Raw genomic sequence first — 16,065 nt, 5'->3', positions numbered from 1 at the left:
TTGGTCTCCATATCTCTTACTTTTGGAAAAGAAACATTGGCCAGAATTCCCCTTCTGATGCTTTAGGAAATTTTGCAGGGAAGAATAGATTGAGCTTGACTCTGATATTTCCTACGACTAAATCGGCTAACCTAGCACAGTCCGGTTCCCTTGGAAACACAACTAGGAACTCAAATGAAACCAGATTCCATCACAACTGGCTACAACTGTATGAAGTTTGTATGTTCTTCCTGTGAGTGCATGGGTTTTCTCCGGGTTCTCCGGTTTTCGCCCACGTTCCAAAGACACGTAGGTTTATTGGCCTCTGTAAATTGTCCCTAGTGTTGGGATACAACCAGTGTTCGTGAGATCGCATGTCGGTGTGGATTCGGTGGGCTGAAGGGCCTGTTTCCACACCATCTCTAAAACAAACCTTAATGAGAGGGAGAGTAAAATGTTGAGCAGGGACAACATCAATAAACGCAGCAATGGGTTATTGAAAAGATCTCTTCCAGTGCCAGCACAGTGATCAGAACATTTTCCCTGGAATGAATTTCTGACTTTAAATCCTGCTTCAAGAAAAGATTGCAATAAAGTACTGAATTAGTGCAATATTTTTGTTGGGTGGTCTTTTGAAAGAGTTGAGAGTGTTTTATTATCATATGTACCAGAACAGAAAAGGAGGTCTTGGCTCATGAAATATTTACATGGAATTATTCAATTTTGCAGAATTCGCGTTAACAGTCGGTCTAGAGCTTGGAGGGCAAGTCTTCAGTATTATAGCTGGGATATTGACTGGCCCCATTGCTGCCTGTGATAGTGGAGCTCTCAGGAGAATGCTGTGATGGATCATCTTTTGACCGTGCTTCAGCCTCTCATTCTGAGCCTTGCTGAGGTGTTCAGAATCACACGGTTTTATAGTTTTTTTTCCCCCCAGGGCACGAGTCAGTAAATGGAAGATGCCAATTTAAGGGAATATGCAACAAAGATGCCATGAATTAAGGAATTGTAATGCAGAGGTAGTATCAGGAGCGGAGACAGATTTAATGACAACTTTCAAAAAGTAATTGCATCAATATTTTCATGGGAAAGCATTTGCAGGGAAATAAGCCCATTTGGATAGTTCAAATTTGATGGGAAAATCTTGGTTTTAAATGTTGATATTAAAATATAGCATTAATAAAAATCCAGAGTGAAATATTTAACTGAAGATTGCCACACAAATGTAGTTTTTGAGAAGCCTTTGCAGAATGGCATGATATGGAGGTCTTCAAGCTTCTAATGCCAAATTTAGTGTTTTGCATTAATTATCTGACTCTGACAGACCAAGAATGGAAGCCTGTGCTGTGTGATTGAAAACCATGTCAGGCTGCACAATTAGAAATAGCCATTGTAAATAATGGGCAAATATTTTCTCGGTAAATGGACTTTTCAACAAGTGATTCAACTTGCATCAGCTTATTCATTTTAGACATCTAATGAATGGTGATGGTGCTAACACAAAATTGATATCTCTAACTTATGCCATCCCAGTATAAAAGTCTCAACTAATGCGACCCCAACTCCATACTCACCCCCCGCCCCCCAATTGTATTAATGAAATCCTAAGCGCTGACACTGCAGGTTTTTGCCAGTGGCAGTGTAAAAAAATTGAAACAATGAGCTTCTGTATTTTTTGTCTGCACAGCCTTTTCTAAATCTCTGTGGAAATAATGGGAAATTCCCCATGAAGGACTTTGTAGTGTTGCTTGCTAATAATACCCTTCTGTCTTCCATCCCTTCAGGCTGGGTTCTCAGAATCAAAACAAAATTTAGTAGAAATTCGCCTGTCTTTTTGCTGGGAAAATGCTATCATTTCAAGTCAGAGGGTAAGTATAAATGCTTGTTGTTGATTTACTTCAAATAATTGACTCTTTTCATGAATGCCTGGTAAGGAGAGGAGCTTGAAGTTGATGTGGGTTACACATTCTTTTAGTTTTGGAGCTGTATTTGAAATAACAAGGTAAAATCTGAAGAAGGGTCTCGACCCGAAACGTCACCCATTCCTTCTCTCCAGAGTTGCTGCCTGTCCTTGCCATGTTACTCCAGCTTGTTGTGTCTATCTTTCTTTAAAATAAAACAGAAGTAGGCTGGGACTCTATTCCATGGAGCATAGGAGTATCTTAGAGGTGTATAAAATCACGAGAAGAATAGATCTGGTAGATGCACAAAGTTTCTTGCCCAGAGTAGGGGAATCAAGGACCAGAGGACATGAATTTAAGGTGAAGGGGAAAAGATTTAATCGGAATCTGAGAGGTAACTTTTTCACGCAAAGGGTGGTGGGTGTATGGAACGAGCTCTCCAGAGGAGGTAGTTGAGGCAGGGATTATCACAACGTTTAAGAAACAATTAGACAGGTGCATGGATAGGACGGATTTAGAAGGATATATGGCCAAACGTAAGCAGGTGGAACACGAGTAGCTGGAACATGTGGGCAAGTTGGGCCAAAGGGCCTGTTTCCACGGTGTATGGCTCTGAGATAATACTGGAAATGCTCAGAGGACTGATCATCCCCTAAAAGTAAAAAATGGCATTGCCAGCATAAATATTCTGAGATCCAGGCTCCACCTAACTTTTATTTCAACCTCTGTCTCTGTTAATTGAGTCCTTCATCTTTTTGTTTTTAATTTTCATTTTAACTTCCTGGACCTGAATACCTATGCCTGCTATGGATTTCATCTTGAGCAGTCCTGAGGGATTATGGCAGACTGGCTTCCCCTTTATTTCAATGGCTTCTATGTTGGGACTGTGCCAATGTGGGACTTGCAGTCTCTGATGAAAGAAGTGCTGGGTGGGTGGGCAGTTCTGGAGCTAGTATCGATGGTATACTGGACGTGTGTTCCCAATTATTGGTTTTGGGTTCTTGGTGTCCTCCTGAATGTTATTCCTCATTTTGAGTGATTATGGACCATGAACATTACACTTTTCCAAGGAGGCTTTGAAAAATACATTTAATCATTTCCTATTGGTATTGGTTTATTATTGTCATGTGTACTGAGATAAAGTGAAAAAAGGTTTTTGCATGCTATCTAGGTAAACCATAGCTGTACATGAGTATATCAAGTAGTGCAAAAGAGGAAATAATCAGTGCAGAATATAGGGTTACAACTACTGAGAAAATGTAGATGATTAGGGCAAAGACCGCAACTTGGTAGGTTGGAAGATTGGAAATTAATCCCGAGCATATCAGATGTCTGCTTCAGAGTCTGATAATCGTGGGTAAGAAGCTTTTGTACCTTCTGCCTGATGCGAGAGGGAAAAAGAGATAATGGCCAGACAGTGCAAAGGATAGATAAGAGTTGAAGGTACACAAAAAAGCTGGAGAAACTCAGCGGGTGCAGCAGCATCTATGAAGCGAAGGAAATAGGCAACGTTTTGGGCCGAAACCCTTCTTCAGGCGGTTTTGGCCCGAAACGTTGCCTATTTCCTTCGCTCCATAGATGCTGCTGCACCCGCTGAGTTTCTCCAGCTTTTTTGTGTACCTTCGATTCTCCAGCATCTGCAGTTCCTTCTTAAACAACATGGATAAGAGTTGATTGGGCAGGGTGGAGTAATGGAGAGGTTGGTTTGCCTGATGGACTGGCCGTGTTCACAACTCACTGCAACTTCATGCAGTCTTTGGCAACAGCATAGGATGCTTTCTATGTTACATCTGTAGAAATTGGCAAGAGTCATTGGAGGCGTGCTGAATTTCCTTTTCCTTCTGAGGAAATAGGCCATTGATGTAAGTTTTTGGCCGAAATGTCAATGTAGTTTGACCAGGATGAATTGTAGATTATATTTACATCTTGGAACATGAAACCCTTGATCACTTTGACTTCAGCACCATTGTTACAGTCTGGGGTGTGTACTTGAGGGAGTGGTTGTTGTCTTTTCTCTCTCGCCTTCCTATATTCCCTTTCAAGTCGCTGTTTGAGATCTGGCAACTGCGATGGTGTCATCTGCAAACTTGTGATTAAAGTAAGAGCAAAATTTGGCTAAACCGTTGAGAATGTATGGGAAGAATCATAGGGAGTTTAAAAAAAAAAAAAATAGCCTTGCAGGACACTGCTGCTGAAAACCATAATGGAGGATAATTTGTCACCTTTCTTTACTGATTGTGGTTTATGGGTCAAGGATTAAAGGATCCAGTTGCAAAGGGGATGCTGAGTCATGAGTCAAGTCAAGAGTGTTTTATTGTCGTATGTCTCGGACAGAACAACAAAATTCTTACTTGCAGCAGCACAATAAACATAGTACTCTGTAAGCAATGTAATAAATAAGAAAAAAAGGTCTGTGTGAACAGATATATACACACACACACACACACACACACACACACACACACACACACACACACACACACACACACACACACACACACACACACACACACACCTGAACATTACAGTTCAACACAAAATGCTGGAGTAACTCAGCGGGACAGGCAGCATCTCTGGAGAGAAGGAATGGGTGATGTTTCCAGTTGAGACCCTTCGGATGTTTCGAGCCGAAACTTCACCCATTCTTTCTCTCCAGAGTCCCACTGAGTTACTCCAGCATTTTGAGTCTGCCTTCGATTTAAACCAGCACCTGCTGTTCTTTCCTGGACATTACAGTTTTCAGGCTCCCATATCTTCTTCCCGATGGCAGGAGTGAAATGAGTGTGTGGCCAGGGTGGTGTCTGATAATGCTGGCTGCCTTTTTGCGGCAGTAAGTCTTACAAATCCCTTCGATGGTGGGGAGGTCAGTACCCTTGATGGATTGGGCAGTGCTCACCACTTTTTGACGTCATCTTCATTCCTTGGCGTTCAAGTTGCCAAACCAGGCACTATGCTCTCTACTGTACACCTGTAGAAGTTCAAGAGAATCCTCTGACATACCAAATCACTGCAATCTTCTTGGAAAGTGGAGGCGTTGATGGGCTTTCTTTATAATTGCATCAGTGCGCTGGGTCCAGGAAGGATCTTCAGAAATATGCACGCCCAGGAATTTGAAGCTTTTGACTCTCTCCTCCATCGATATAGACAGGTTTATATTTATCCTTTCTCTTCCAAAAGTCCGCAATCGGTTCCTTGGTCTGACTGACATTGAGAGCCAGGTTGTTGCACTGACACCATTTGGTCAGTCAATTGATCTCCCTTTTATATACTCTGACTCATCTATATATTTTAACGTCTCATCTTGACCACTTCCTGTCCGCGCTGTATATTGATTTTAGAAAAAATGCTGTGATTTTTGGCCATCTTACTCAGTCCTAACCCGCTGAGCCAGCCCCGAGGATTTTTCCCATCAATGAAAAATGAATTTTTGTTTTGATTTTTAAACTCGTAAAACCTTGAGATCAGCTAATTGGTCCTCTCGCCTGCCAATCACCGCGATGAAGGTGACGTCCCTTCCGGGGGGGGGAGGGGGATGGAGGACTATAAAACCCCAGATGCCTGGACATGGGTTAGTCATTCTGCAAGATCGCGAGGGATAGGCCACGACTGTCATTCTAAGCTGTGAATCAACTGAACTGTGAGTCTGCAATGTACTTGCGATAAATGATTTGTTAGCCCTTAATGCCAATGCAATGAGTTGTTTGACCTGCTGCCCTTCCTGTGCTTGAAAATGCAATGCTTAATTGGAAATAAAATGAAATGACAATGCCATGAGTTGTTTGGCCTGCTGCCCTGCCTGTGCTTGAAACTGCAATGCTTTGTTAGGTCCGACTGTGTTTGGAAGGAATAAATGCTTTATTGGGTATGACTGTGTTTGGAAGGAATAAATGTTTTATTAGCTCCGACTGTGTTTGGAAGGAATAAATGCTGTATTAGGTCTGATTGTGTTTGGAAGGAATAAATGCTTTATTAGGTCCGACTGTTTATTCCAAAAGTCCCACTCATTTTGTGACTTCCGCTCAGTGGACAGGTCACTCTGATTGTGTAATTTCCGGTGAGTGAAGAGGTCGCACTGATAGGGTACTTTCCGTAATTTCCGGTAAGTGCGAGTGCCGCTGACTGCGGAAGCCCCACAGTGGAGAGGCCGCGCTCAGCCGTGTGAGTAGATTCAAGAAAGTTTACTGTCATATATTGTGAGTGCATGTGTGAGTGTGAGTGCATGTGTGAGTGTGTGTGTGTATATATGTATATTGGAATTGGTGGAGAAGTGGATTATTGCATTGGGGGACCACCCCTCCCGCGTGAAGCTGGGACCCAATGGGTCCCACTTAGTCTAGTAATCATCTGTAATTTGTATGTCAAGAAGCTACCATAGCGCACTTTGGTTTGTCCAACAATGGTGATGTTGTCGGCAAACTTGAAGATGGGTCCCACTCTCTCTCTGCTTATACTTTTTCCCTTTATGTACATACAATACCTTGGGATTATCCTTAATGCCATCTGCCAGAGCTATCTCCTGTTCCCTTTGATCCAAATGTGTCCAACCTCAACATACTCTCTAATCCCGGCAGCATCCTGATAAACATCTTCTGCACTCTCTCCAAAGCGTCCACATCCTTCCTGTAATAGGGCAATCAGTTATTTAAAACATTCGTCTAAATTATTCAAAATTATTGTTCAGACATAGCCAAGGAAAAAAATAATGTTTCTAGTCCAGGATATTGTTTTTTAAGCAAAGTACCCCAAAAGTGCAAGATTCCTTTTTACCCCAGTGGATCTTGAACACCTTTTTTTTTAAATATGGTAAATTTGTGCATCTTCATCTTAAAATCAATGTCATTCCAACCTACCCAGATGAAACAATGAGTAATTGTTCATTCTGAGAACTACTTAAAAAAATCTTGTAATCTATAATGCACAAGATAACTTTTACAGTAATGCAGTGCCCTTTACTTGTCACTTGATGTCAGTGCTACCAACATTTAGTTGGATTGTCTTGTTGTGCTATCTAATTCTAGCCACTGAGTGGCACTGCAGGAAATAAATTGCACCAACTATCCACAGCGCTACCCAGTACTCAATATTACATTATCACCTTTGATATCCAGTGTAACAAGAACGTGTTGTATAAATTGGTAATTAGTGGAGGAGAAAAATAAACATTTTCTTGGTGTAAAAAGGTTTAACAAATTTGCAAATTACTTTTCATTGGGTGCTTTTGTTTAAAAAGATCTGGAGCTTGTAAGAAAACTGGAAACACAAATTGCAGATGCTAAAATATTGAGAAAACACAATGCTGTAGGAACAAAGTGTTGGGCAGCTTCTGTAGATGGAATGGAATGATTATGTTTTGAATCGGGGCCCTTCTTCAATTAATCGGATCAGTCAATCATGATCAGAAACATCATCTGCCCATTCCCTCCACAGATGCTGCCTGACCCACTGAGTTCCTCCAGCACTTTTTTTTAGGAAAACTGGAATCAGAATTATCGAGTGAGAGAGGTAAAAGTCATTGATTCACAAAATCTATGGAATAAGCATTTCAAATTAGTATCATAGAGCTATGGGGCGGATAGATATTGGATAGAGAGGAAAAAAACGCCATTCCAAACAGCATATATCTATACATATTGTGGAATTTTGTGATGGAAATGTAGCAAACCATCTTCCAGTCTTTTTGAAGAGATTTCAGGGTACCTAAAAATTGAAATGTAAAAAAGAAACCAATCGATCCAATTTCGGTCACGGGGAAACTCTTGGAGATGACAATCGAAGGAAAAAATAATTCCCACTTAACAGATTTTAATGTGCTTTCATCTGGATATTCAGAGGGTTGATCGTGATGTGATAGATCTCTATACAGTGTTCAAAAGGCTGTCTACCATTCTCTGCACCCTTTGTGTTCCTAAGCATTGGAAAAGACATAACAGGATGCAAATTGGATACTTTCTACAACGCATATGCAGCGAATTCGGTGACATGACAAATCTCTTTCCAAGTTACAGGCAGTGAAGAAAGCAAATGGTATGTTAGCATTCATAGCAAAAGGATTTGAGTATAGGAGCAGGGAGGTTCTACTGCAGTTGTACAGGGTCTTGGTGAGACCACACCTGGAGTATTGCGTACAGTTTTGGTCTCCTAATCTAAGGAAAGACATTCTTGCCATAGAGGGAGTACACAGAAGGTTCACCAGACTGATTCCTAGGATGGCAGGACTTTCATATGAAGAAAGACTGGATAGACTCGGCTTGTACTCGCTAGAATTTAGAAGATTGAGGGGGGATCTTATAGAAACTTACAAAATTCTTAAGGGGTTGGACAGGCTAGATGCAGGAAGATTATTCCCGATGTTGGGGAAGTCCAGAACTAGGGGGTCACAGTTTAAGGATAAGAGGGAAGTCTTTTAGGACTGAGATGAGAAAATCATTTTTTTACAGAGTGGTGAATCTGTGGAATTCTCTGCCACAGAAGGTAGTTGAGGCCAGTTCATTGGCTATATTTAAGAGGGAGTTAGATGTGGCCCTTGTGGTTAAAGGGATCAGGGGGTATGGAGAGAAGGCAGGGATGGGATGCTGAGTTGGATGATCAGCCATGATTATATCGAATGGCGGTGCAGGCTCAAAGGGCCGAATGGCCTACTCCTGCACCTATTTTCTATGTTTCTATAAGATGCTGGTGTACTGTCTTTGATTGCATCTCTATGCAGGTCGTCTAAGATGTTAAAGTCCAGCCATTTGAAACTGCTAACTCTTTCCACCAGGAGCCCACCAAGGAAAACTGATGCGTCTTTTCCCCAACTTCTTCTTTATGAAGTCAATGATTAATTCTTTGGTTCTGTTGATGTTGACGACTGGTTGGTGCATCATTCAAACTGGTGTCATATCTCTCTCCTGTAAGCTGATTCATCACCACCAGTGAATTGACCAACAATAGTGGTGTTGTCAGCAAATTTATCGATGGCATTGGAGCTGTGCTTAGCCACGCTGTCATGAGTGTAAAGGAAGTGGAGCAGGGGGATAAGTCTGTTACCTTGAGGTGCTACTGTATTGGTGGTCATTGAAGAGGAGACATTATCAAACTGCACTGCTTGCATTTATCCCAAGTGCTGTGATAAAGAGGTATTCTAGTGCTAGATACACACTACCCAGATTGTTCTTGATCACTTGCAACACAGGCGTTCAATTTGATAAGGTGGATAATTCATCCTGTATCTCAATTAGGTTAATTATTGCCCCAATAATTTCCAAACTATTTTATTTGCTAGTAAGTGGAAGTTGAGAGAAGCCATTGGTTTTCTTGGCTACCACACCTCCAGTGTGTTTCTTCAGTTCGAGGAACTTCAGTTTCAAGTTGGTGAGATAGAATCCCTTGGAAGTTGAGGTGCATCAGGGAGAAGGAAAGTTACCTGAGCATTTTATTCCAGGAAGCGATCACATATCCTAGATTAAGTTCTGTACTTTTGGTCAGTCAAAAGTTAAAGGATAATGTGACTATAGGGGAAATGGGTATGAAAATTAATTTGTAAGGTTGCAGTCGTGTCTGCTCTTGCAGTTGTCCAACAATCTTGGGATAGATGTTTTTGATGCTGGAATCTTGTTGAAAGTAGTGAAAATTCATAGGAGAATTACAGATTGAATAAGAAGGCCAATGGGATTGCAAGTAGAGAGAAAGTGGGAACCTGCTATTGTTCTCGTTGAAAGTCATGATTAAGGAAATGTAATACAAAGTTAAGGGATAGCTTATCATATCATGCATGACGATAAGAAAGTTTAAATATAATACCATCATATTTCCAATCCAAATGACAACATTAGAGTTGTGAACATGAAATGTAATGGATTAATGTCTATAAAATGTGAAATTATGTTACTATTTCTGTTAGCTTCAAAATTGGTTCCTGCTTCCATTTAAGACCTCACATAATTAACACTTTATATATTTCATGTTCTATCAAGCAATCAGCAATGATTTTATTTATTTCCTCTTTATTGATGACTATATTGAAGAAGAGCATTATTGGAGATGCGATTTTTCAGAGAAGTGGCAACACTTTAAAAGTGATTGTAGACACAGAATACTGGAGTAACTCAGCGGGACAGGCAGCATCTCTGGAGGGAAGGAATGGGTGACGTTTCGGGTCGAGACCCTTGTTCAAACGTGATTCTTTGGTTATGAAGCATATTGCTGTGCCTTGTGTGCACAAAGTGCTGAATAGTGCAATTTGTCTCTTTTCAGTTGTTAGTGTGCTTTGATAGTTCATCGTGGTACAAGGAAGGAAAGTATTGGCAATTTGCTGTGCTCCAATTTTTGCTTTCTGAAAGAAATATAATTTTTGTTTAATAAATGCTACTTAAGAATGGGAGGGATAAACTTGTTTGCCTGTAAATTACTTTTGTGGTGTCAATAATGATCAACAATCTTATGTATCTTGAAGCATGTTCATCACTTGTAACGGGGTCTGCAACCATAAGCACAGCCCCTAACAACAGTGGAGCACTATTCATACTGAGAAAACATCCAGTGCTGAGGGATTTTTCTGGTATTTGATGGAATGCCAGATTGCAGTCTTTGATTAAAGTATGTCAGAGCTTCTCAAGGTTGCCCTTCAGTGGTCCCTAGAACCCTCTGTGGCTTGAACTGAATAAAGGCAACCTTTAGTAAGTCTATACTTTGGGAGTACTTCAGGATAAGAATTGCATGAGGAAGGAGCTGAAGTGAAAATGTAAAAAAAATGAAAATGTTTTGAGTGCCAGGGTATTCCTTGGTTATACCCTGGTCAATTTTACTGGATGTGAAACACTACCACTATGGTTAGCTTTTTTCTTCATTTGTGTACCTTTTAAGACAATCGTGAGAAAATATGGAATGAGACAGTTGCTTTCTCGCAGAGCAAGCCTTCTTTTAAGGTACTTAAAGGCCAGAGATAAAAAGACAACATGTTTGCGATAACGATAGAAGAAGGGTGAATTGTGAAACGGGAGGAAAGAATATGTGAAAATGGGAGGGGGAAGGGAACAAATGGGTGTGTGAATCAGGTGGGGCACAGCGAAAAAAGGGTGAGAAAAAGGGGATGGGAGACGTGAGAGTGGTTTTGTAGGTTAATTACTGAAAATTTGAGAATTAATTGTGCATAAAATTAGGTTGTAAGTTAACCAAGCGGAATATGTTCCTGTTCTTCAATTTGCACGTGACCTCATTCTGGAAATGGAGAAGGCCCAGGAGAGAGATGTTAGTATGCAGAGGGAGTTGAAATGGTTAGCAACTGGGAGATCCAAGAGTCCTTTGCGGACCCTACGTGAGTGTTTGACGAAATACGTCACCTAATCTACCCTCTGCTGATGTAAAGGAGACCACATCAGTATAGTAAGACCTGAGTGATCTCCTGGACAAGTGTCGATCGCCTAGATTGGGGTCGGAGAGGAATTTCCCGGATTTTTTTCCCGAATTGGACCTGGGTTTTTATCCGTTTTTTTGCCTCCCCCAGGAGATCACGAGGTTCTTGGGGTGGAGAGGGGTGAAAGCGGTATAAAGACCACATCGTGTTCTGTGTCTTGAACTACTGTTTGTGGGTAGTGTGTCTGATGAGTTTAGAGCGGGGTGCGGGTCGTGGACCTGGTGGTTTGCTCTCGAAAGACTTTCTGATCGGGAACACTGAATGGTAGATGAGTTAGAGGGGGGGTGAACCTCCGGAAAGACTTCTGAGGTATGGGTGGGAGGAGGTCTAGGGACAGGTGTTACATCTCTCGTGTTTGCAGGGGAAAATACCTGGAGAGGGGGTGGCTTGGGTGGGAAGGGATGAGTGAAAGAAGGAGTTGCTGAGGATGCGGTCTATGTGGAAGATGGAAAGGGTTTGGGATGGGCTGATGTGACAGGTGGGATCATATTGGTGTCAAAAATGTCAGAATGATGTGTTGAATAGAGTTGTAGAGTGATGCTGCGTGGAAACAGGCCCTTTGGCCCATCTTGCCCAATACCGGCTGCACCGGCCAATAAGTCCCAGCTACACTAGTCTCACCAGCCCATGTTTGGTCCATACCCTTCCAAACCTGTCCTATCCATGTCCATATCTAAGTTGAACGTTGGGATAGTCGTGGGGTTGGAACGACCCCGAGCGAGGCCGTACATCGCCCGGCGCGGCCTTAAATGGCCGTGGGACTTACCATCGTCCGTCGGGCTTCGACATCAAGAGAGAAATGGTGCAGGGGAGAGAAAAGACTTTGCCTTTCATCACAGTGAGGAGGAGATTCACTTTGATGGATGTTTGTGTAAATTGAATTGTTTGTATGTCTTGTAGGAATTGTCCTTGTTTGTATGGCTGTGGAAACGGAGTTTCGTTTGAGCCTCACTGAGGTTCAAATGACATGTAATAAAATATTGTATATTGTATTGTAGTTAGCTCACCAATGCACTATTTCTTCTTAATGATGTTCCAAACAGTTAACAGTTAGAGCCTAATGTTTGGCTGATGTCTCTAACAGTTGTATTCTTGTTTCTCAGTCTCATAATGGCTTATTTGACTTTCATTGGCACAACTTTGGTCCTCATGTTGATAAACAGCAATATAAGTTTCCAAAGGTGATGGAAAGACTGGAGGAAAGACTAGGTGCTGAGAGCTCTCTCATACATGCATGAAAGAGGCAATTAAACACACCTGAGCAATTACAAAGCCTGTGAAGCCATGTGTCCCAAACATTACCGTGTCCTGATATTGGGGGACTATGTATAAACACAGCTGTAATTTCTACATGGTGAAACCAAAATGTATAAAAATGGCCTTTGTTAAAATCTGCCAATGTGCACTTTTACTCATGTGATTTTTTTTTCTTCTCTATTACAAATACCAAATTGAGGGGTACAGAGGCAAATAAATTATTTATGGGTCTTTGTCCCAAACATTATGGAGGGCACTGTATTTCTGTGATATCCTACATGACTTCTTTACATCCCAAAACACTTTATAATTAATAAGCAGTTTTGAAGTGTAGTCATTGTTATAATGAACACTCCTTGTTGGTTCTCCATAGAATAGAACAAATTGCCTTTTCTGTTACTGTCAGGTTATTGTAACAAAACGTCAAAGCGATTGATTTTTAATGTTTACATTTTACTGCTTTTCATTTTCCAGGAACGGACGAGACTGCATCAAGCTGCATGGGTGCAGCTACAAACACTAAACTGGTTTCAAATAATGCGCATCAATTCCGTAAGGACTTCGTCAGTAGGGTTTGGCTCACATACCGCCGTGAATTCCCACAGTTAAAAGGATCCTCTCTCACAACAGATTGTGGCTGGGGCTGCACGCTAAGGTCTGGTCAAATGTTGTTAGCACAAAGTCTTCTGCTCCATTTTCTTGGTCGAGGTGAGTGTGTTGTTTTGATGAGAAACTGCATTAGACTTTACAATGCTGTTTTAGTATATACATATTAAAATGCTCACTCTCTGTATGCAATTGACTATACGGATCAACAGTATACCTAGCTTGATCACTGTTTGTACCATGTTAGCTGATTTGAAAGGGAATGATAATAGGATGACAACATGGGGAGGAATTGGTAATCAGAATGTTGTGAGTCTCCTGAAAATACATGTCTTTTATGACAATATTATGGTCAAGATAAGGTTTTGCAGTTTAAAAAATATATATATTTGACATTTTCTTTTGCAGATTGGGTCTGGACAGATGTGCCACAAATGGTTCCCATGGAATCTGAATTCTTCAAGTTGAACATATCAGAATCTGATGATGATAATGATGATACAGGGTTTACCTTTCTGCCACCTTTGGAAAACTCACTTCAGGACATAAGTCAACAACCGGACTTGTCTATTGATGAAAAACTATCTTTAAATACAGTCGATGCAACAAGTGAGGATGAAAAGCTGCATCGGACCATAGTCTCTTGGTTGGGGGACAGTCCAGCAGCAACATTTGGAATACATAGGCTGATAGAGTTGGGTGAAAACTCTGGCAAGCGAGCTGGGGATTGGTATGGCCCATCTGTAGTGGCACACATTTTAAGGTGAGTGGATTTTACAGGTTTTCTATTGACAAACTCGGTGTGATACAGCTACCAGGGCTCAAAAATGTAGGAGTATTAAATATTTTGGAAGAACAAAGTTCAAATAGCTAACTACATTGTGAATATTGATTTTGCACATTGTGGTTTGGAAAGGAAGCAGGGAGCCTTTAAATTGTACACTTGGTTTAAATCACAGATATTGTGATGAGGCTTAAAACCAAAAGAATCAAATATAACCAAAATGTTTTTTTTACATATTATTTTGGATACCTTTCTTTTGCCTTGCCCACTTGGCTAGATAACTAGCCAAGAGAGTTGGCACATGCCTTGCTGAATGATGCCATCTTTATCTATTTCTTGTGATCATACTCCTGAAGTAGCTGAATGTAATTGGGTTCAAACATGCACTCGTTCCTGCCTGAAACTGCAGTTCACTTTCCATAATGCATTTTATGCTCTGAACATTTTTGTATATGAAATAACTTTATTGTAATCACATGCAAAATGTGTTTTAATGCAATTGAAATGTGGAGGAAGTCTGCATTGGTCTTTACTACACGTCATTGGTCGTAGGCTCCCAATCTGAAAATCAACCCTCCATTGCCATCCTCTGACTCGTAGAGCTATGCCAGTTTTACTTCCAATTTGCCAGGTCGCCCTCGATCACATGTATTCTAACCTTCCGGACAAGCCTTCTAAAATTGTCACAACAGAGTGGATGTTATGATAGAGGCTGTAGAAAACAGTAGCTATTGTTGAAGTAAACTTGACAAGCTGTGGTGCTGAATACTTTAAATGGTATTCGCTATAGGTGGATGGATATGCAGTCCAATGTTGGGAGGACTGATTAACTAGCCTTCTGCTATGCTGCTTATTTAGTACAATACAGAACAATCCTGTAACTTATTCTCTGTAGGAGTTCCATCAACTCCCATGTGCTTCTTTTGGAAGCTATCTACATTAGGGTGTATTTTACAGCGATGGGTTAATCTTTCAGCATATCTTTGGGATGGATGAAGAACTAGGAAATCCAGTGTAAACTTCATCATCTGCTCCCAGGTCCCCAGGGTTGTAACACAGCTGCATTAACTGCTGCACCACTATTGTGCTCTTTTTTATCTTTGAAATCTACTGATTCTCATCGAGAATCCACCTTTAGTTGCCCGCACAGCCTCCCAGTCCTTAAATGGTAGCTCTATTCTGCGCACATTCCTTGGCATGAATAATCAAAGGTGGGGTACTTTGAAATGATTATGCCTTCATGGTTAGGAGAGATTTTAAGTCTTAGTTTGAAGGCCTCTTTATCTGATGCTTATTGGAATGGCACAATGGTGCAGGAGGGAGTCCTGCTTCCTGGTGGTTAGAGTGACCTGGTTCTATCCGAAGCTCTAGTGCTGTCCATGTGGAAGTATGCATATTCCCCCTGTACACTGTGGTTTCCTCTCACACTACAAATACGGGCTAGCTGATGCGTTAATTGGCTACTGTAAATTACCCCTCCTGTCGTTGAGTGGTAGGAGAATAGGAGGAGGGGGGGGGGGTGGGTGATGGCTATGAGGTAAAATAGTTATTGGGGAATGTGAGCGAATGAAATTAATTGGGTTGCTTTGAGAGCTGGTATAGACTTGATGGGCCAAATGCTGCTATGTCGTAAGAAAGGATGATAACACGAGTATGCTGCCAGTGTTGTTTCATTATGAATAGATTGGATAAATGGAGCCCAGTACTGTGGAATTGTTTTTGATTAAATACAGTGGTGACTTGCTAGGAAAAATGTAAATGAAATAGTGGAACAGCCAAGGAAGCTACCTTGAGGAATATTTATACAGATATTTTCAAGCGGCAATAATTATCTTCTAATTACTGTAATGAACGTGTGCTGGTATGATTCCAGCTGCTATGCAGTTTTCTTTTCAAGTAAGGCCTAGTTGAATATATGTTTGATCCTGAAGGCATCTACTCTCCCTTTCATTCATGTATATTTAAGTTCGTACCAAATCTTTGAGTTCAAGAACAAGTGGTTTAGTGGGTTATTGATTATTATGTGTCACTTAATGGTACAAAGTGATGGTTCCAACACCTTTTGATTGGGAAGAGAGTGATAATTGTTCATTGCTAGATTTATCTTGGGATTTTATTTTGTGTGGTAACACATATCTGGGCAA

The 16,065-nt window shown here is 41.1% G+C and overlaps 1 protein-coding gene across 4 annotated transcripts in view; it reads left to right on the top strand.

The window, feature by feature from the left end:
* atg4c (autophagy related 4C, cysteine peptidase) overlaps nt 1-16,065 on the top strand; it is a 49,998-nt gene that overhangs the window by 6,445 nt on the left and 27,488 nt on the right. For 3 of the 4 annotated variants that reach the window (XM_055642091.1, XM_055642093.1, XM_055642092.1), the window contains exons 3-5: nt 1,764-1,847; nt 13,006-13,239; nt 13,546-13,900. In XM_055642091.1, coding sequence (XP_055498066.1) covers nt 1,764-1,847; nt 13,006-13,239; nt 13,546-13,900 — 673 coding nt within the window. Of the gene's footprint in view, nt 1-1,763; nt 1,848-7,307; nt 7,383-13,005; nt 13,240-13,545; nt 13,901-16,065 lie in introns of those variants that run through there. The other variant, XM_055642094.1, reaches the window with a different exon arrangement.

Source organism: Leucoraja erinacea, chromosome 10, assembly GCF_028641065.1.
Source record: "Leucoraja erinacea ecotype New England chromosome 10, Leri_hhj_1, whole genome shotgun sequence".
Classification (NCBI taxonomy): Eukaryota; Metazoa; Chordata; class Chondrichthyes; order Rajiformes; family Rajidae; genus Leucoraja; species Leucoraja erinaceus.
The sequence above is the reverse complement of the archived record's forward strand: the minus strand, read 5'-3'. Positions and strand labels throughout refer to the sequence as shown.